We start from the raw sequence: 22,305 nt of genomic DNA on the forward strand, positions 1-22,305 counted from the left end.
CGCCTAAACCCCGAAAAGTGCATCTTCGGCGTTCGCTAGTGGAAAATATTGGGTTACCTGGTATCACACCGCGGCATCGAGGCCAACCCAACCAAAATTCAAGCCATCATCAACATGACGCCCCCGCAGTCAGCCAGAGACGTCCAGCGCCTGATGGGCAGATTGGCCGCCCTCAACAGATTCATCTCCAAATCCGCAGAGCGAAGTCTATCCTTCCTCAAAACTCTCTGCGGCGCAAAAGACTTCGCTTGGGGACCAGAGCAGGCGGCGGCCTTCGCCTCATTGAAACAGTACCTGTCGGAATTGGCGGTTCTTACAAGCCCCGACTCTTTGCTACCCCTGTTGCTTTATGTTGCGGCCTCGCCGCACGCGGTCAGCGCGGCACTGGTGCAGGAGGAGACAGTAGAGGGCGCGATCAGGCAGTGTCCAGTTTATTATGTCTCCGAAGTGCTCACACCGTCAAAATGTAACATGACGGAACTGGAAAAGATTGCCTATGCAGTCGTTATGTCCTCGCGCAAATTGCGCCACTATTTTGAAGCATTCAAGGTCCGAGTCACCTCAGATAGGGGACTCAGCGAACTGTTCAGAAACCCGGAGGCATCGGTACGGATCGCCAAATGGGCGTCCGAACTCTCCGGTTACCACATCACTTTCGAGCCCAGGACAGCCATCAAGTCACAAGTTCTAGCAGACTTCGTCGTCGACTGGACTGGGCCAATAACACTGCCGGACCCGTCCGCAGAGAAAGTTTGGACAATCCACTGTGATGGCGCATGGTGCCATATGGGGGTAGGCGCTGCTACAGTCATCACCTCACCCGCCGGGGTCAAGCACAGATATGCGGCACGCTTAAGCTTCGCTCTGGAATCTAACAGATGCACAAACAACATAGCAGAATACGAAGCCGTCATCCTCGGTCCTTGGTGTCACCACCTGCATTGTTAGAACAGACTCCAAGGTAGTCGCCGGCTAAGTCGAGAAAGACTATGCAGCAAAGGACCCCGCACTTATGCAATACCTCGCGGCCATCCGAAGTCTCGAGAGACAATTCAAGGGATCCACCTTATAGCATGTGGACCGGGCCAAGAATGAAGAAGCCGACGCATTGGCCAAGGCTGCCGCCAGAGGCGAGTCCCTGCCCTACGACGTGTTCTACCATGTTATCGGCACGCCAGCCGTCTGGAGCCCCGAAGGGCTCCAAATAACCAATGACAGCGAGGGCCACCACATAGTCAACCTTATTATGACCGAAGACTGGCGGGCACCAATAACCCTGTTCCTACAAGGGGTACTACCACCCAACCGATATCAACGAGGCCAAGCGCCTCAAACATCGAAGCTGGGACTTCGCACTGATTGAGGGCCAGCTCTACAAGAAGGGGGTCAGTCAGCCAATGCTTAAATGTGTCACCGAGACCGAAGGCGTCCAAATCCTGCGTGAAGTCCATAGTGGTACTTGCGGCTCTCACGCAGGGCCAAGGGCCCTAGCAGCAAAGGTGATCCGCCAAGGTTTCTACTGGCCCGCAATGATCTGCGCCGCAAATCGGGTCACAAGGTCCTGCGAAGCCTGCCAGAAGTTTTCTCCTCGATCAAGTAGCCCTTCGCAATTCACAAAACTGATCGCCCACACATGGCCTCTCCAGCGCTGGGGCCTGGACATCGTCGGGCCCCTGCCCACGGCTCAGGGGAACCTCAAGTTCACCTTCGTCGCTGTCGAGTATTTTACCAAATGGATCAAGGCGAGGGCTGTTTCCACAATAACATCAAAGACTGCACAGAAATTCTTCTGGCAAAACATTGTTTGCCGCTTCGGAGTACCGTCCGAACTCACAGTTGACAACGGCAAGCAGTTTGACAGCCAAGACTTTAAGGATTTCTGCTTCTCCATTGGCACCAAGCTTGCCTTCGCCTCAGTATATCACCCGCAGTCCAACGGAGTTGTGGAACGCGCCAATGGAAAATTTTTCACAGCTGTCAAGAAGATGCTCCTCGACGAAAAAAGGCAGGTGGGCCGATTTGTTACCTGAAGCGGTCTGGGCGCTAAACACGACTGAGTGCAGGGCGACTGGGTTCACCCCTTTCCGCCTTCTATATGGATCGGAGGCCATGACCCCACAAGAAATAAAACATGGGTCCCCGCGAACAGTTTCGTCAGCTGTCCCCGACGTGGACGAACCCACTTCGAAGGATCTTATCGATGGAGACCGCGTCTTTGCTCTACAGGCTCTAAATAAATACCAAGCCCAGACAAAAGCATGGCGCGACCACGCAGTCATCCCGAGGGAATTCAGCGAAGGGGACCTCGTACTCGTCCGAACAGCTCGGACAGAGTCCAGGGGCAAGCTGGAGCCCAAGTGGGAGGGCCCTTTCATTGTCAAGACGAAGGCATCCCCCAGCGCATATAGGCTCGCAACGCCAAACGGCAAAGACTTGGAGCATTCCTGGAACATCGACAATCTCCGCAAATTTTTTGTTTGACTCATCAGGGCCAGCTCGCCCTTGTAATTCGCAAAAACAATTTTATTCTGGCCCGCACTCTTTTCCTCCCGGGGGGTGAGGTTTTTAACGAGGCGGAGTCATGTAATATACAAGTGAAAAATCCCCCACAAAAATCTACGTCGAAAAAAGACCGCGCCGACGGTCTTCGACATTCGACCGATACAAAGTCACCGCGAGGCCAAGCGCTAGCTACCCTCGCGTGCGACACTCCGCGCAAAAGTCGCCTAAGGGTGTAGCCGGACTAGCACAACAAGTGCGAAAAATCGAAGTCTTCCTCAAAAAAGACTATCCGCGCAAAAGTCGCCTAAGGGTGCAGCCGGACTAGCACAACAAGTGCGAAAAATCGAAGTCTTCCTCAAAAAAGACTATCCGCGCAAAAGTCGCCTAAGGGTGCAGCCGGACTAGCACAACAAGTGCGAAAAATCGAAGTCTTCCTCAAAAAAGACTATCCGCGCAAAAGTCGCCTAAGGGTGCAGCCGGACTAGCACAACAAGTGCGAAAAATCGAAGTCTTCCTCAAAAAAGACTATCCGCGCAAAAGTCGCCTAAGGGTGCAGCCGGACTAGCACAACAAGTGCGAAAAATCGAAGTCTTCCTCAAAAAGACTATCCGTGCAAAAGTCGCCTAAGGGGGCAGCCGGATTAGCACAACAAGTGCGAAAAATCGAAGTCTTCCGCGAAGAGTATCCGTGCAAAAGTCGCCTAAGGGTGCAGCCGGACCAAGCACAACAAGTGCGAAAAAGACTACACCAAACTGTCCTCGCAAAGACCAACTACATGCGCGCCAGACAGACATAACAAATACACCAGACCAAGTGCGCAACGCCTTCGTGAGCATAGCCGAATGTGCGAAGGCACACAACCTCATCATACAAGCCATTACATATGTACAACGAGGGCATCACACTTTACATCGGCTCAACCTTCGGAATAATTCCCATCTCCCTATAGTTAAATAGCATTATCCTCAGCTCCTCACCCGCAAAAAGACCTCGTAGCTCCCCCTCACCTACACTCGCAGCGGCCGGCAAGGACAACAGTTCCTGCCTGCCAGCCCTGCCCACACGAAGTCGACCGCCGTCCGCCTCACTCACTCTACGCTTCGCAACCGCCCTTCGCCGCCTACGCCCCGCACTTGGACCAGGCACAACTTCAGCATCCACAGCACGCGGTGAAGCCTCCGCCGCTGCCACATCCAAGGCCGCTAAGTAATCCAAGTCCTCATCCGACGACTCTTCAGTCCACTCAACCGAACTCCCAGAGTCACCAAAATCAGAAAACTTAGACGCAGTTTCATCCGATTCATTCCCATCATCCACGGTCGAAGCCGTCAACCAGCTTCCGCGATATAGGACGATTCGCTCGCTATCTGAGGCGTTAATTTACCTACTAAAATATCGCCAGTTTCTACCCAGGATCCCAACCTTACAACTCCATTTCTGTCCAAATTGCGAAGTAAATGTTCTTCTAGATGTGGTATTTGTTTAGTGATTTTTTCAGCGGAGCCTAAATTAGCAGTAGCGGTTGCGTGCGCAGGCCCAAAATCTTGAACCTGCGCAACAACCAAGGTTCAGCAACATATGCAAAATTCCCTAACTACCCACACCCACTAAGCCACCTGCGAAGACCCAGCCGTCGCGGGATCCTCCGCTGCCGGCTCCGCCGCCATCTTCACAGGATCCTCAGCCCTCGGCGCAGCAGTTGGCGACGAGCCACCGCCGGCCGCAGTGGCTGCGGGGGCATCAGGGGCGCCTTCAACGGTTTCTGGGGGCGGCGCCGGGGCGACCTCGGACACAGCCGCCACCGGGTTCGACTCCGAATCAGGCTACGCGCTGTTCAAAGCCCCGAAGTCCTCCACTTTCTCGTTACGCGCCGCCTGAGACACAGCACACAGATTCAGCAAGCCCACATATAACCCACATTCAGCAACACTAAACAAGAGTCAAACATTACCTGACCCCTCGCCGTGTCGGACCGCTCCCTGACCACCTCCCGACCGTGGGGACCCCACATCCGGTCGAAGAGGGCTCCCGCGGATTCCTTCACCATAGGGTCCTCAACCTTGTAAATCTCGCGCTCGAAATCCTCATCAGATTGGTCGAAGACCTCATAGTGCTGGCACCCTTCGCGGGACAGCGCGTTCATCGCCCCTTCACAGGTGATCAGGGAGGCATAGGACATAAACCCCTCCACAATGGCGGGGAGCGCCAGCAACTACTCCTGCAGCCACTCAAGGCAGCGAAGTCCGGGCTCTTGGTCTGGCACTTCGAAGTCAGCGGTCTGCGCGCCCAGCTCGTGGTATGAATCCATAAGCTGTTTGCGCGTCCGCTCAGCCTCCGAGCGCGTCGAAGCCTCGGCCCTCTTCACACGGGTCTGCAGAGCGTTGAACCGCTCCTCCCATTCCTCGGCGCGCTGTCTGGCAAGGCTACCCTCCACCCGCGCCAAATTGGCCTCCGCCTGCGCAGACTGCGCCTTGGCGAGGGCCTCATTAGCCTCCCTTCTCTCCTCCGCCAATTGGCGCCGGAGGTCAGTCCTCTCGCCCTCCAGCACGGCCACCTTCTCCACCAGCTTGCGGCACTTGCTGTCGGCGACCGACTTTTCCCGGACGGCGTCAGCATGTTGCGCCCGAAGTCTCTCGACTTTGGCAGACAAAACCGCCGTAAGGGCCCCCGATGCCACGCGGTCAGCGAAGTCAGCCGCCTACAAGACACACATAAGACCACAATCCAAACGAAACTGGTAAAAACCGAAGTCTAGCTCAACTTACCTGACTCAATGCCTCCTTCAGCCGGCGGGACACAGCGCCCGCCTCGTCCTTGACGGCAGTGAGCGCCGGAATCTCACCACCGGCGCTGAGAGCGCTACCCCTCGCCCTAGGCACCACGACAGCCGCCACGGTCGCCACCGCAGGCGGAACAACAACAAGTTGCCCTTCGCCCGACCCTGCAACGCATCAACAGTTAAAAAACCCTCAGGCTAACGACTTACCAACGAGATAATCGTCCACGCTAATCTCGGTGGCGAAGTCGGCAACGCGCTTGCCCGGCGGAGGCAATTCTCGGGCCTTCGCAGCTCCGACCGGGGCAGGCTTGGTTCCGCCTTCACGGCCTCCGGCACCCTGCTGGACCCAGGGGCGGCAGACTTCGCCGCCAGCGTCGGTTGGCTACCGCCGGGGGCAGCAGCCTTCGCAGTCCCCCGTGACCTCTTCGGCCTAGCCTCAGGCAGCCTGACGACCGCCTGATGCTTCTGCGCAGCTCCCTGACGATCCTTGTCCATCACTGCCGACACAACAGCAGCAATATTCCGTCCATAAGAAATCACTCTCCAGTCACGAAACATGCGAGATGTAAAAAAGTCTTCGCCGGCCGTGCGGGGGATAGGAACATTCTTAGGCCACCAACCCCCGGTAACCTTCAGCATCCGCGTCGAAGACTCCTGGAGCTCGGGCGAAGACATCCTCCCCCCGGGGGCCGCGCATGTCCTCATCAATTCCCTAGCAAAACCATCGGAAACCCCCAGTCCTCCCGTAGCAGTACCTAGATTCCTCTTCTTAGAGGATGGGGCGGCCGCCGGCGCGGGGTCGTCTCCAGTCTCTGCCGCCGGCTTCTTCCCGCGACGATCCACATCGTCTTGCCCGGGATAACCGCCATACGGCAGACGGTTCAACTCGAAGACCCTGTTCAAGCGGTCGTTGGACCCGCGTATATCCCAGCTACGCTGGCCCTCCGTCTTCGGCACGTACCAACCAACAATCCGCACTGCCCCATCCTCCACCTCACGAACAAATGCGGCAGGATCGCGGCTATGCAGATCCAGTGCGAAGGCGGGACTTCACACCAGCATCCCACCATGGGAAGGCATCTGGCGAGGGCATACTTCGCCCAGCGCCCAACCATGCGCCAAAGGCCACACCCCATACACCACAAACTCCTCAACCAAATCGCGCCTGCTACTCAGGCCGGCCGCGCACCGCAGGGCCCCTCTGTCTGCATCCTCCTTCGCCACTTCAAACTGCGGGTATGCTGAGTAATAATGCGAGCACATCTCGGCCACGGGGAGCCCCGGATGGTCCTCGACTGTGCCCTCCGCAACGTAGAACCAAAACTCATACCAGTTGCCCCATTTATTGTGGGCGCAAGGAACCAACTCAACGACCTCCATCGAAGTCTTGCCGGTCTTCGGCGTAAATGTACAAGACCCAAACCGAGCAATCTTATTTCCGATCATCCTTTTCTGCCAGTGCAGACAATAGTACTTCGCGAAGACTTCGACCGATGGCTATCCGCCGTACGAAGTCGTCGCCCAGACATATTTCAACAGGGCCACCACGGCATTCGGCGTCAGCTGGTGGATCTGGACGTTGAATCTGCGCAGGACTTCTCCCACGAATCGATGCGCAGGCAGGCGAAGACCAGCGGCAAAGAACGCCTCGAAGACAACCAACTCGCCTTCTGGCTCGGGGACCTCCTCCGCCCCCGGGACACGAGCGACTCCGCCGCCAAAGTAACCAAGCTGCTGCATATCTTGCACGCGGACCGAGGACATCCGCGACACACCAAAATCCACCGTGTCGCCGGCGCGCAACTCCTCCGCCGCCACAGTGCTCAGCGTCTCCTCAGACGACGCGTCGGCCGGCGGCGTAGCGGCAGCAGAAGAAGAAGAGGTCGGCATCGCTACGTACCGTCGGCGGCGGCGGGCGGTCTGCTTCACATGGGCCAGATCTCCGGCGAACAAGAGCAAGGAGGGCAGACGAGCAGCAAGAGGTTTGAGAAGGCGGTTAGGGTTTTCGCGGAGCGCGGAAAGATAAAGAACGCGCCCCCCCCCCCCCGTCCCCTTTTATACACAGGGCGCGACGCTTCGGGAAACCCGCAATCCAACAGTACGGCGTCAATCAACGGTCATGTCAAAACCCCCCGCGGAACCACTTCGAGCGAGGGCAGCGTCTCCGCCATCTAGCGACGTCTTCGGCACCAGATGACTTAGTCGAACTGGTCCCTCGGAGGGCAAATGTTGGGGCAAGGCGAAGACGCCACCCTTCGCTCGAGGCCTTCGCCGTACTCGCTACACCAACGCTGACAAGACAACGGGCAGACTTACCCTTCGTCTCATACGCCACCGGACGAAGACTTGTGACGAGGTCGTCTCATCTTGCGACCTCATCCAGAATGGAGGCCCGCGTGTGATCCGACCCATTGTAACAGGCCCTGTGTGGCCGTTGCGCGTTACAGGCCTAATTTGTAATGGCCTCCCTGTAATTACGGTCTGTAACCCCGCTTTATGGGAATATTCCAGGGATAACCTAGGTGTCTGAGGGCACATGCGTCCTTAACACGGGACACTGGGCACTCAGATACCTATAAATACCCCCGCACAGTGCCCTTGAGAGGCTAGATTAACAGAGCTATTGCCATCTCGTGCGAAAACCCTGTTTACGTTACTACACACCCCCGTTGGATCAACTTGCGCCGGAGAGCAAGTTCCAACAGAGTCCAACCCCAACTTCAAACTTGCCAAAAAGGGAAAACTGATGAAGAATGTTAAGTATGCAAGGTTTGAGTGTTTGATTAAGTTGCATACAACTTTTACTATACATTTGGTACTTTGGTTTGCTCTCTAACTTGATTTGTAGAGAAAGTACCATTTTCGAGAATTTGATAAGAGAATATGATAGAGGTATGTTCCTGAGACTTAGTATATTGGATTACTCTCTAGTTATGTGTGTTTGTCACAAGAAAGCCCTCCAAAGAGTTGAAGTAAATTGGAGAAAGAATAGAGGAAAAAGTACTTAGAAGGTGTTGTCTAGGCACACCGGACCTTCAATAGGACTGGTCTGGTGGCGCACCGGACCCCCAACATGAACTGTATGGTCTCAGAATTTTGGGCTCAAAATCTCCGGATTGTGAACAGTGTATGGTCCGGTAGCGCACTAGACCTCGGCCATTGGCTACTTCGTGGGCGCTCTGGCTCAGCCCAATGACTAGCTGATGTGGCCTGGTCCGGTGACCACTGAAGTTGGAAGCTACCAATCAGGATCCCATGTTGGGGGCGGATGGACCTGGTCCAGTGGTGCACCGGACCGGTCCGATGCCCCTCTGTGTAGATCAACATCCCCATTTTTTCCAACGGTTGCAAGGGACATGGGGGCTATAAAAGGACCCCCTCCACGACTCGAAGGAGAACATCTAAGCAGCATACAAGTGTAGACTCATCGTGGAACAATTCTCTATCCCTCTCTTGTGTTATTATCTGTAGATTTGATGTTTGGCACAATTATAAGCCAAAGCAAGAGATGAGAGATGCTACTGTGAGTGAGCAACATCTTGAGCAAGTAGTGTTATTCTACTAGAGTGTTGTCAAGATATTGTAAACAGTCGTGGCCCTATTGTAACCCTCATCAACATATAGTGGAAGACACAGTGTGTCACCTGGTGACGAATCTGAGCAAACAGAGGAAGGAGTTGAAATAGGTCCAAGTCAGGTTGGCTAACTCCAACGTGGATTTACGCAAGCATTTCTAGCTTGGCCAAACCAAAGGATAAAATATTTGTGTCTCTATCTCTTTGTGTTGTTTCTTATTTGCTTTACTAGCACTTCACTACTTATCTTTGGTATAAGTTGTTTATGAAGTGAAGGCTATTGTGAGACATGGACTTCAAATCCATTGTGATTTACTTGACTCGACTCATTTCACTGTGTTTCATACCTCGAGTAGAGTAAGAACTTCTAAGTTCTTGGTGGAAATTATTGTTCGCCTATTCACCTTTCTAGGCGACATCTAGATCTGTGTTTCCCACAAAGGGAACTTTCAACTATATCAAACACAATATCTTTGGTTCTGGTGTTATAAACATAACCGAAGGTTACTGACATTATTACTTTTTACATTGCTTCTATCTGCTTTTCTTCGAAGCCACACAATGGATGCATGGCATATTGCATTCTGTTTTCTGGTTCTTGCATCTGTCTAAAAGCCTTTGCAAAGATAATGTCTTTTGCACTGCCTATGTCTACTAGAACATTGTGTACCACAAAGCCTTCGATGGCACAAGATATAACCATGGCATCATTGTGCGGGTAATTCTTGAGTTGAAGGTCTTCTTGATAGAATGTAATTGGGACATGAGACCATTTTGATCTGATGTAGGGCCCTTGAACCCTAACATGTCACACTCTTCTATGAGCTTCTTTCTTCGGTTTTTTGTTACTTGGTTCAAAGCTTGATTCTCCCGTAGTGGGAAGGACAAGCTTCCTTAGGCTTGATGACGAAGTGCCATGACTTGCCATGCTTTTCATCGAGGTCTTGGATTCACCAGAGGTGGTCGCCAATGTTGGTCACTTATTCTGATTCCTGAAAGGCATCCGAACAAGACAACACATTTAAGAATAAGGAGCCTTCTCCTATTTTATCTTCAAGATTGAATATAAATTGAAGGAAGAAGGTTATTAAGACATAAATTTTGATCGAAATGAAATAAATAAACATTCTCAAGAAAATTATTTACTCATGTATCTTCCATATTATCCTCTTTTTATTACAAACGAGTACAATGTACCTTCGAAGACCTGGATGATAAGATATGAGATAATGGACCTTCGGACATGGAGCTAGTCGGTGGTACGTGAGCTTGTCACTGTGTATGGGCACTATTCACCTATTTATAGGGTCACCCCAGTATACAAATTTGTATGAAATTACAATTATAACCTTAAATCCTTACAATCAAGTACGAAAACTATTGAGAACAATGTCATCATTTCTTCCAAAGCATTAGCGGACATGCTTCTGTCCTTCGTCTCTGGCTTAGTGGCTTTGGGTTTGGTGATGTGCTTCGGCTGAGTGCCCAAACCGAAGCTTCCTCTAACTCTCTTCTTACCTATGTTGACATCCATCGGCAAAACATAGGTTACTTATTTTTGCAATCATATTGTAAAATAGTTAGCATTACTTAGCTTTGAGGACCTTCAGCAGATGCATTCCCCCAACAGTATACACACAATATGTAATAAGCTTTGTTCGACCGTGGTGTACTAAAGGTCCTTTCAATATGTAATTGTTGAAAAATAGGATAATTTGTTTTAATTTAATCCAAAATAAGTATGACCATGATGACATACATGTATAGAAAAGGAACAAATCTAAACCTGTAGATCATGCCAATTAAAATTAAAACTTGCACTAGCAAAACACTCGCATGATGAGTAGACATACAAGCCATGGCGACGAAGTTGAGAGACATGATGATATGAGAGACGTGATGATAGAGAGATAGTTGTGCATCTGTTCCTTGCAGATGATCGAGTAGAGAAATCGTTCTTTCCAACGACGTGAAACACCCGCACGACGAGTAGACATACAAGCCATGGTGACGAAGTTGAAGACAACAAGGAAGCGACCGAGTAGTCACGCAGAGCACTTCCTAGAACCTTTTTTACCTTCTTTTGGTATAGGGTCGCTGAGGACGAAGGTTTCATATACCTACTCTCCCATTCACCAGTGCACACCGATGATCTGCACTAGTGTGTTATGGTTTTCGATGGCAACACCCTACATATTTATAGGACGAAACTATGTTTGGGTTATGGCTATTCAAAACCGAGTCAGTTCCATATATCCCAAAAATCTACACTAGATATAGATGTCGATGATCTGCACCAGTTAAGGATGTTGATGATCCCTCAGTAGACAAGGATTCCAAAATTAGTCATAAAACAAAACTGCAAAAGGAAGCCATAGGCACACAAGTCTTGGTGAATGGAAATGGGTCTTAAAGCCATTTCTATATTATTTTTGGTGTTTGATGAGCATAACAACCTATTGGACTAACTAATTTGCTAAATGATTGGTTACATAATTAACATATTGAATTTAGAAGACCAAATGTAAAAATACAGTTCAGACTTGAAGAAAAAAGGGCATATTGAGTAAGGAATAGACTTTGGACTATTTCAACATTTGGATAGATTCTAAAAACCCTAGCGCATTGGTATGACTTCTAAGAGCTGAGATACAAGTCATACAAGCTAGAGCAACATCTCCGACACCCCCAAGTGATACAAGTGCATCAAATTATGTAGTATGCTTAGAGATAGCATCCATTTGAGTGATAAGTGATAGAGCACTTGTGTTTGAGCTGAAGTGTGGAGTTGTTGTGATCTTTGAGCCTTGGAGCTAAGCTCCCATTAAGATTATAAAGCGATCAATAGCCTCTAAGTTGTGGAGAGCCTTGCAGAGACTCCGTCTCACATTTAAGCTGAGAGAAAGGAAACTCATGTTTGATCTTTTTGGTCACTTGAGTGAGGAAAGGGTTGAGAAAGACTCAGTCCTTAATGGACTCCTCAACTGAGATGTAGGTTTCTTTGTGAATCCGAACTCCGGTAAACAAATCACTGTCTCTTTGTGTTCTTTCTTTGTGATTTGTTTTGAGTCTTTCCTCTCAGAGATTATATTATCATTTTCATATTATATTGTTGCTAAGTTCAATTTCACACTCATACTTGTTGGCAACATATTGCAAGTATTAGACTTAGATTCATCCTAGAATAACCCCACTTATTCTAACACTTAGTATCATGTTTCTTGGATCAAGTTTTGTTGTTTTGAGTTAAAATTCAGGTCCCACCTATTCACCCCCTCTAGACGACTATCAATTGGTATCAGAGCTCGACACTTCATTTAGAGTCTTACAACCTAAAGTGATGTCGGAACAATCCGAGAAGTACAAGATGGCCACCTCGGAGGACAAGGGGAAGGACAAAGAATTCGTCCACTCGAGGTCAAAGAAGACCCATGAAAAGAAGGGTACAAGGAAGCCCAAAAAGAAGATCATAATCTCCGATGACGACGACACATCCATATCAAGCTCAAGTAGCGATGACGAGATCGTCTACACCAAGTGACAACATAGGAAGAAATCAGTTAAATCTAATTATTCCCGCATGTCGTTTAATTACAATCATGTTTCTTCTAATACGACTACTTCTCTACTATCGGTTTTACATGGAAAACCCCCACAATTTAACGAAACTAATTATTCCAAGTGGAGCCATAGTATGAGAGGACACTTATACTCACACCAATCAAGTTATTGGAATATTGTTGAAGTAGATACGGAGATACGGAATAGCAATGACAAAGACTATCACAAGCGAAGTTGGAGCAAATAATCCATTGCAACGCCTAAGACTCCATGTTCTCCTCTCCTCCCTCAACAAAGAAGAGTACGACAAGGTTGACGGGTGGGAGAGTGCCAAGGAGATTTGGAACACACTTAAGCTGGCCCATGAAGGAAACAAGGGCAATCTACAAGGCTAGTATCAAGCTTCTGGAGGGGGAGTTTGGGAGGTTTGTCATGCTTGATGATGAATCACCACAAGAGATGTTCAACTGCCTTAAGAAGATCATCAACAAGCTTTGGAGCCACGGGAGCAAGAAGTGGAGCGACCACGAAGTGGTCAAAAAGGAAGTTACACTAAATCGTGAAAGTCCCAATTATAGAAAGATCAGCTCGCAAGTAGTTGGCAAGATTATATACCCCATCTGTTCCAAATTAAAATTCGTTTTAGGTAATTATTGGATTTATACAATACTTGATGTATATGTTTTATGTACGTATATGTCTAGATTTATTATCATCCATTTAAATATAGACATAAAAATCAAGAACTAGAAATGAATACTATTTTGAAACAGAGGGAGTATTATAAGACAAGCTATGAAGAATAGAGTGTACTGGGAAATTGTTCAGTCCTGCCTGAGAGTGCACCGCTTCTTAACGAGTGCTCGAGCGATCAGATAGCATTTGGTGATGAAGTGGATTCTCGAACACTGCCTCCTGTATTCCTTGTGTCGTTGGAAGTGACAAAAGAACGTGTCCCTGCTTGGGTGTCACTCTTCACCGACAAGCCCGAGGAGTTCGCCGTCGACGAGTGGCCTGTAGTGTTGTCACTCACGGACGAAGATGTGGTACTCGACCGGTAACCACTTGAAACAGGTGGTGCGTACGTTGCCACAGGCATCTCTAGCGGGAGCTCCGGCAAAGGCACCTCAAACTGCAGCACGTTCATTGCCTGCCGGATGGAAGGCCTGGACGCGTAGTCTGGATGCATGCACCACAGCCCCACGACCAGCGTTCGCTCCATCTGCTCCACGTCAAACCCGCCGTCGTGCAGACGCGCATCCGCTACGTCGAGGAGCTGGCCTTTCCCGTGCATATCCCAGACCCAATGCACGAGCAACACCTTGCTCTCGTCCTCGTGCGGGACAACGGGCTTCCTACCGCAGGCAATCTCGAGAAGGACGGCGCCGAAGCTGTAGACATCGGACTGGACGCTCGTGCGGCTAGTCACCACGCACTCCGGGTCTATGTATCCCTTGGTGCCGGCGAGCATGGTGGTGTGCGCAGCGTGGCTGTGGTTGATGAGGCGGGCGAGGCCGAAGTCGCCAAGCTTGGCGTTGAACGACGAGTCCAGCATCACGTTGCTCGGCTTGATATCCCGGTGCACCACGCACTGCTCCCACTCCTGGTGAAGGTACAGGAGAGCAGAGCCCATGCCAAGAATGATGTCGTACCTGACACCAAAAAGAAAACGACATCAATTGAAAGAGAGACCACTTCACATTTGATTGATCATGCATGTTCGACCGTACCTGACTGGCCAAGCTAGAACGTCACTCGTGCTGTAGAGATGCATGTCGAGGCTGCCATTCGTCATGAGCTCGTACACGAGCAGGAGCTCGTCGGCCTCGTGGCACCACCCAACAAGCTGCACAAGGTTGCGATGCCTGAGACGGCTTATGATGGTCACCTCGGAGATGTACTCCTTCCTCCCTTGTTTCGACGTCTTGGAGACCCTCTTGATGGCTACATGGAGCCCCTGGTCCTGCAGGTATCCACGGTAGACTGATCCAAAACCGCCCTCGCCGAGCTTCTCCTCGTCTGAGAATCCGCGTGTCGCTCGTGACAATTGGCTGTAGGTGAACCTACGAGGCCCCGTCCCCTTCTCAAACTCATCGTCCATGTCTCCCTCGATTGGAATATGTGTGCCTTCTGGTGCCTCTTGTATTTGCTTCCCATTCTGTCTTTTTAGGCATCTGCGGCGATAGCTAAGCCACACCACTACGACAAGCAGTACAACGACGACCCCAGTGGATACCATCACTTCGGCTATTAGGCTTGTCTTTCTCGTCTTCGCACTTTTGTTATCTGTCATTTACAAACACATTAAGATAGATGCATAAAATGTAAATAGTTATATAATTACATAACCACAAAAATCAACTGCAGATGAGGATTCTCAGTGGTTTTGCAGAAACGCCATGCATAATTAGAGTGCAAATATTGTCGATGACTATTTCAGCAGTGTATTTAGGAGGTAAGTCACGAGAGCAAGAACTTAAGGTAATGTGTAAGGATACATGAGAATTTAGATAGGTTCGACCTCTCGATGCGAGATAATACTCTACGTCATTTATGCTGGTGGCTATTGCTTATGATTTGATCATATGCCTTCCTAGGACATCCCTATCCCAATAGAGGGGGTGGTTACATGTTTAATTGGAGTCATTTACAAATTGCGTATCATGATCAGTTATCAAATATGGATAATCGCTTAGCCTAACCAAATCTATCTCCAACTATCAGGAGTCATACCATTATGACTACATGATTTTGTCTTATTTACAATATATCAATCTGGTGGCATAATCTGATTATATCTTTACCATCTTAATCTTTCGAAGACTTCCTTTCATGTAGGGGGTTTCTTTCTGGCTCGTGAGCCAAGTACTTAAGCACCTTGGCCGATCTCTTGATTTTCATAGTTAATGAACCTAGGATACCCCTGGTGTATATCCTTGACAGTAGCCTTTGAGGCTTAAAGTCCATGACTCGAACACTAAAGACTCTCCACTTAACTTTGTATGAACAACTTATTCTTGTTGTGGTAGCATGACTATGCTTTTTGGCTAAGTCCTCGGCCTGGCCAAAACAGCCTCTGAGTCCATAGACTCAGGCTTTCACTGTTCAGGACTCTGTCACTTCACTAGTCTTCCTTATTGGCTTTGTAGTTTCATAGTGCTTCAGTTCACAATGTCATGGTGATTATAAAAAAGGCCTCCCAGTGGTTTTGACCACCCTAGGCAAGTTGTTAGCATACTAGCTTTCTAGCGGACCCTCGCAATTGCCACTTTATCTCCTAAGCTTTTGAGTAGAACCCTAGCTTCCACTACCAATTTGAGTGATGACTTCCATGGCAGTGTCGCATCTACATGAACTCATAGTTGTGATGCTCAGCATGAAGGATTTGAAAACATTAGGGGTAGCAAGGTTGCTTCGGGAGAAAAATCTCATTCAATGCAAACTTCTAGGTAAGGACCCATTCCCTATGCCTGATGTGAATCATATCATAATCTTTCCAAGCTCTTATATCATGGATTTGGCCTCTTGGCCTCACAATTCTACCGTGATTTGATTCACTAGTATTAGATCGAACTGATTCATCTCGATCCCAATTCCATTCTTCACATTGCAATCTTCGTACACCTCTACAAGGCGTTCTTAGGAATTCGTCCTTTCTTTCCCCTCTTTTATAGTTCAAAAGATACATAGTGGACTTGTACTACGACAATGAGGAGATCAATACCTCAAAGAAGTCATTATAAGTCATATTGAAGACCTTAAGACATGCTAAGAGTCAAATACACTAAGAAGTAGGAGTCTGGACGCAAATACACAAACAAAAGTGAAGTCATCAAAGTTGAGACAAAGAGGCGACTGAATTTGAAGTGTCTCATAATTTTGGATCTACTCAAATTGACATGGCATCAACTCAAGATTGTATAGCTTTTAATTAGGTTTCCAAAAAGACGAAGATCAACAAAATCAGAGTTTAGAGCTAAAAGTTATCCCCGCAATATGAAATTAGGTGGTGTTGAAAAAACAACACCTAACAAGTCTAGTGTGCAAATATGATCAAATTTACATGGCTTCAACTCTAGGCTGTAGAACTTTTCATTAACTTTCCAAACATCCAAGATCATTAAAATCAGAGTATAGAGCTAAATGTTATACCCAAAATACAAGAAGGGTTGTGTTGTGCATAGGACAGCAGAGGCCCCAACGGCTGTTTCCAACGACTAGTCCACATGGAAGGCATCATATAGGTCTAGTGCACCATAGGTGGCACACACAGCAGGTCCAGTGTGTACGCAGACTGCAACAACTTTTTTGCAATGACTCTTTTGGGCTTGGGGCTATGAATAATACCCAACCGGTCATTTGCATGCGTGGAGAGCTGAGAAATATAGTGTGTGAGTTGAGACACCAACCCATAGCTCAAAACACTGAAGTGTTCGATAGAATCAATATGTGATTAGCATAGGAGCTTTGTGAATTGATTAGGTTAGTTAGACCACTTTATAGCACTTGCTCTAGATTTGTTCTGAGTTGATTAAAGTGAGGTTAAACACCCAAATAGCCCTCGGCTCTTGCGTGAGTCATTGTAATTGTATCGAGTGGGCGAGAGTCTTGCGAGACCACAACAACCATGTTTACGGTGTGGCCACTAATGTGTACCTGAGAAAACGAGACCCACGACATTTTGGCTAGAAGGTTGATAGTGAAGACGACGGAGAGCATCCAAGAGAGGCCTGAAGTGGAGCACCACTTGGGCATGGAGAAGGCCCGCGACTATCTATGAAGTTATCTTGTCCACGTGCTTGGCCCTCATATGGGCCTCCCTTTATGTAGGGGCACCAACAAGGATTATTAAGAACCTTGTGCGGTTCTTGATACCTTGATAAAAATATCAGCGCGTCAACGTTAGTTTGCTTCTCTATTTCATTTAAGCTTCCACATTTATATTGCTTCCATTGGTTGTATGCTTTACCTTTCCTAGCTTAGATTTTGGGCTAGTTAGTAAGACTAGAACCTAGGTTGCATAACTTTGTTTTGCAGTAGAGATAGCAACACTTAAACAAAGCATTAGTTGCACTAGCTTGTTTGGTTATGCGACTAGGTTTTATTTAAGTCGTTAAATTAGAAGCCTAGATTAGCTTGAGAAATAGAGGTCCTAATTCGCCCCCTCTTAGGCGTCCATGTTCCTTTGAATTGGTATTAGAGCTAGGCTCATTAGGAACCTTTTTGGCTTAACTGCCATTGAGCTGACACAATTAAGAGTGGGGTGGATGGATACCCATAGGTCATCTCACTTTAGCGGCACTAACTTTCCTTATTATAGTGCTAGAATGGCTTGCTACCTAGAAGCTGTAACACCCCAGGTGTTACTATACGTAAACAATGAATATGGACGTAAGTACGGGAATATTAATAAGAATAACAGTCTCTCTGTCTTAATCTGTTTCGTCTGTCGTGAGTTCGACATAGTTTTTATTTTTATCTATTCGGGCTCTTCCTAAATTTTCGTGATGTTTGGAACATAGTTGTTTCGAAAATCGGTGCGTCCGGTGACTATTTAAAATTCATCGCTCGCGCAAATACGAATTTGGAAATTTAGTCCAGTCCTCCGATTTCATCCCAAACAGATTCAATAGAACTCGACGACTAAAGTTTTCAGTGCCAAATAATTCAGTCCTCGCTCTTTCACAGAGAAATCGCATTTAAGGATTTTAAATTGGATTGTTTCCTCGGCACACTATTTTGGCGATGAAATCATGTGTGCATTAGCAGATATGGTTTTAGCTAGTTTTAGTCGAATCACGCAGAGCAAATTATTGAAGCCGAAATCCATTTAATTCGGTTCGTTGCTTCTCGCCTCGATCTAAATCATAACCCTAGAACTCAGATTAGGTTTGTGCGGCTCGTGTCGCAATAATTCGGACTGGCGTGTGTTGAATTTAAAATTCAAGAGTAAAGCTGAGTCAAACACAGATTGTGTAAAATATTGCAGTATAAATTCTAATCATGATAAATCATAGCCATGGGATTCAAACCGGAAATAATTATTGTGCTAAAAATACACTGGAGAGAAGATTATAGAATAATTAAAAAAGAAATTAAACAAATCCCAAAAAATCTGCAGCCGCCCTCCCTCCGATTTTTTCCCGCCGCTCTTCTTCTCCCTGTTAATTCCTCAGCCGTCGGTCTTATCCCCGTCGTGGGATATTTTCTGCTCACTTCCCTTCTTCTCCCACGCGCACAGGCTCCTCCCTCTGCGCATCTCCCTGCGCCCTGCTTCTACTGCACGTGCGCCTGGCTAGCCCTAGCTCGGACCGAGCCGTCTCCACCCGTCCGCGCTGTGCCCTGCCCCTACTCCTCGCTCCTCCCAGCGCCCGGCCGGAGTTCCTCTTCTTGGCCATGGTCACCGTCGAGCTTCCTGCTTGCGCCTATATCCCTCCCATGGCACGCCCTCCCTGCTCGCCCTCCAGCTCGCCCTCCAGCAGCGGCCTTCCCCGTGCCGTGCGCCCCTCTCCGCAGAGCTCCCTACTCCCACTCGAGCTCCCCTGCGCGCTCTGCTCCCATGCGTGTGCTAGCTCGCCGGTAATCCCGGACCCAGCTCGAATCTCGCTCCTGTTCGCCGACCGCCCCTTCTCTCTGCTCCAGCTCGCCGGCGCTTGGTTTCCAGCTCGGCCTGCGCCCTACTCTCTGCTCTCGGCATCCCAATCTTGGCCGCGCCTCCCCTGTCCTTGGAGCTCGCCAGCGCCATCACCTCGCCGGTGTTTTCTCTGTCATGCCATGATGCTTGGCCGCGTCCTGCGTGCAGAGTTGTTCCTGTCGCGTCCTTGGCGAACTCGCGTCCTCCAAGTAGCTTGCGCGCTATCTACTCGATGAAATGTGAAACCAGGTGGCCGATCTCGCTCCCGCCGTTAACTTCGCTTCGCAGCTCGCCTGCTGTTATGGTGCTGCTATGCCACGACACTCGTGCCGGTGCATCGTCACCTGGCCGAGAGTTGTCGCCGCTAGCTCGCTTTCATCCAAATAGTCACCGCGGATGCTTGGGTCTCTAGTCGCGCGTCTTTCTATCTCGCGCTCGTCTCGTCCGATGCCTCGGCAACACCGTGGTCGTCCTCCCTCGTGGTGTTGTTGTTTACCCCGCTATTGTAGTCGTGCCTCATGCACTGCTCGTTTGTAATACCCAAACCAAGTGAGCATCCTGCGCGACTCAAGTTCGGTTCGTCCAGATTATTCAGTCAAGGAGAGATTCCAAGAGTTGTGGATTGAGGAGAAAGTGAAGCTCAGTTCAATACTCGTCAGGTGTTTGATCGAAAACTTCAATCGGAGACTGTCGTCGTTCTCGCAAATATTGACTCGAGTTGATTATGGTGAGCCGATTCACTATTTTTACTATTAATTTTATGATCATGAAATAAGACGCTTAATTTGCGTATGAAGTTAAGTTAGAAATACCAGTGATGCGAGGTGTGCTTCGATGAGTTTAGTTGCCGAGTATATTTGAAATAGTTCTATTTTGTAGAGTGTGGTATTTCGGTGACGCGTAGGTTATGTTTAGTATTTAAGCAATTACCGATAAGTCTGTCGATGCTAATTGTGTTCAGTGCGCGTAAGATGAAGTCGATGTCCTGCACTAGTAGTTAGTATCATCTATGTTGGTGATCGATAATGTTGGAGTCGGATATTGATTAGTTTGATTGATAGCTATGAATAAATAGTTGTTATCTTGTTTTTGGTTGTCCAAATTAATTGGAGGCGAACAACATTATTTGGTCCGCTTCAGTTGAAATCTAAAAAAAGACTACTCAATGGACATGGTTCTTTTGTATTTTAAGTCTTTAGGATTTAAGTGGTGTACAAAATTCATTAATATGATTCCTTACTCTAAATTGTCGGTATTCAAAAATAGTGAATGAAAATGTGACGAGTAATTTGATATTGGGTGTTTTGACAAAAGACTTGTACGCTAGAAAGGTGTGATAATTGGGCGTAGTCGTATATCGATAACTAGTGTTTCCGTATGAAATGGTACAACGCCTCGCCGCTAGGTGTTTAATTCGCTATTGTGTAGCATTATTTAGGTTTGTGATATTCCTGTTTATATGCATTCATGTGCATTATGCAAATCATTTAGGTACGTTTATTGACTACGTGATATGGAGGACCAAAGTTGAGTCGACCACAAGATATCGCTACGCATGAGCTTCTACAAAAGATAATGCTGATGAACGAACCTGAAGATGGATAATCTGAACGAGTGCCAAGACAAAGAATGATCGCCAAGTGGTCGCCACTTAACCAACACTAACCTAGTGTTCTTCCAGGCAAGCCCCGGTGCATTTGCCACCTCCTTGCTGTTTTAAAATCTTTATCACCTTATATGATGCATTAGGTGATAGGAGTTGTGTGCTAAACAATTGATGCATTTCCTTCCTTGAAAAATTTATTACCCTTCCTTGATACCCTTTTTGAAAAGGATTTTTATGATGCTTAGCCTTGCTTTAGAAAAACAAAATGTTTTGTTTTAAAATAAAAAGTGATTCTTCACATGGAATGGGATGTTTTCAAAAATAAAACTTATGATGGTGGATCCATCATGGCTGTGATGGTTCAACATATAAAAAGATGTACCTCTGCTAGGTACCAAACTTTGGGTTTTAAATAATAAAGCTGAGACCGGACATGTGACTTGCACGAGAAGGAGGTCTCGGTGTAGTGTCTCTGTCTGAGTCGATTAAGGACTGTGCCGATGTAGGCTTGCGGATTGAGGACCTTTTAACTGGCCACATGCCTCGTCACGGGTAAGCTTTGCCTTGGGCAGACTAATACCAGCAAGGCCAACACGCAATGAGAGTGGAGAGATGGCGAGAGTAGCGTGTACCCTCCGTGGCAAGAGGCTGGATGGTGGTGTATCTGTGCTCTCGGTTGGCGTGAACCCGGTCTGGTCTTAAGAAACCCGGTAGCGAGTTGACATATGCAAGGGTTTAGTGCTACATATGTCATGTGGTTGGAGATCCCCAGCTAGGTATTAATCGATTCGGATTGTCGTTACTTCTAGGATATGAAGACTTGGTCACTGCCCTACACGTAGCAATCCAGTGAACTGAAGGGATGATAAAAAGACGGCTAGTATAGGCCAAGTGCTTGAACTAGGATAGAAAGAACTCTAGATGTAGGTAATTTTACTTAACCTGACAAGTAAAAATGGATTTTTAAGGATCCACTCATAGAAAGCTTTTCTGCAAATAGAGTCTTTGATTCTTGTTGAACCATACCTTGATTCCCAAAAGGCCAGCATATCCTTGAGAGTCTTTTTCTTTAGACGGTTAAGACTTGCGAAAGTACATTTCGTAGTCAGCGTTTTTGAACCCATGTTGTTGCAGTTACTAGAATTATGCTGTTGTGGATGGTGTTAAGCGCCGGTGGGCATGACCTTCTTATAAGTCTAAGTACCTCTCCTATACTTCTTATTGAGGACTGTCACTAAGCTAGCATATATTTTAAACATATAAAAGTTTATACATTCAAAACATAGTGTAATCACTCCGATCATGTACATTGTACACTTGATGTAACTTGTAGAATTTGGTAATAAAATTTCCGCTGCAAAAATATTGGTGTGTGTTTGTGTTTACTTAATTTTGTGATCCTGGTTGTAAGTGGTTTATTCGCGGTCCTTGGGTCACTCGGACAGATCCTGTTAAGTTATCTGGTGCACACGCATAGCCGTCTGAGGTCTTTGAGACAAGGGCAGGTGCATGTGGGCACAATAACTTGGGAGGTTCTGCCACAACTGATATCGAAGCAAGATTAAGTATAATACAATCACATACGTATTTCAAAACAAAGTTTTGGTTTCGAAAAAATCTATTTTCAACTAAACACATTGTTTGGTTT

General features: G+C 47.9%; 1 protein-coding gene across 1 annotated transcript in view; it reads right to left on the reverse strand.

Moving 5' to 3' along the window:
* Window positions 1–13,165: 13,165 nt before the first annotated feature.
* Window positions 13,166–22,305, reverse strand: part of LOC100501776 (putative lectin-domain receptor-like protein kinase family protein) — a 31,863-nt gene continuing 22,723 nt past the window's right edge. Inside the window, exons 3-4 of the mRNA NM_001196437.1 lie at window positions 14,148–14,703; window positions 13,166–14,069 (exon numbers count right to left, since the gene is read on the reverse strand). Of these exons, the coding sequence (NP_001183366.1) occupies window positions 13,289–14,069; window positions 14,148–14,703 (1,337 nt within the window). The 3' untranslated portion in view covers window positions 13,166–13,288. The remainder of the gene's footprint in view (window positions 14,070–14,147; window positions 14,704–22,305) is intronic.

Source organism: Zea mays, chromosome 9 (genome assembly GCF_902167145.1).
Source record: "Zea mays cultivar B73 chromosome 9, Zm-B73-REFERENCE-NAM-5.0, whole genome shotgun sequence".
NCBI classification, from domain to species: domain Eukaryota; kingdom Viridiplantae; phylum Streptophyta; class Magnoliopsida; order Poales; family Poaceae; genus Zea; species Zea mays.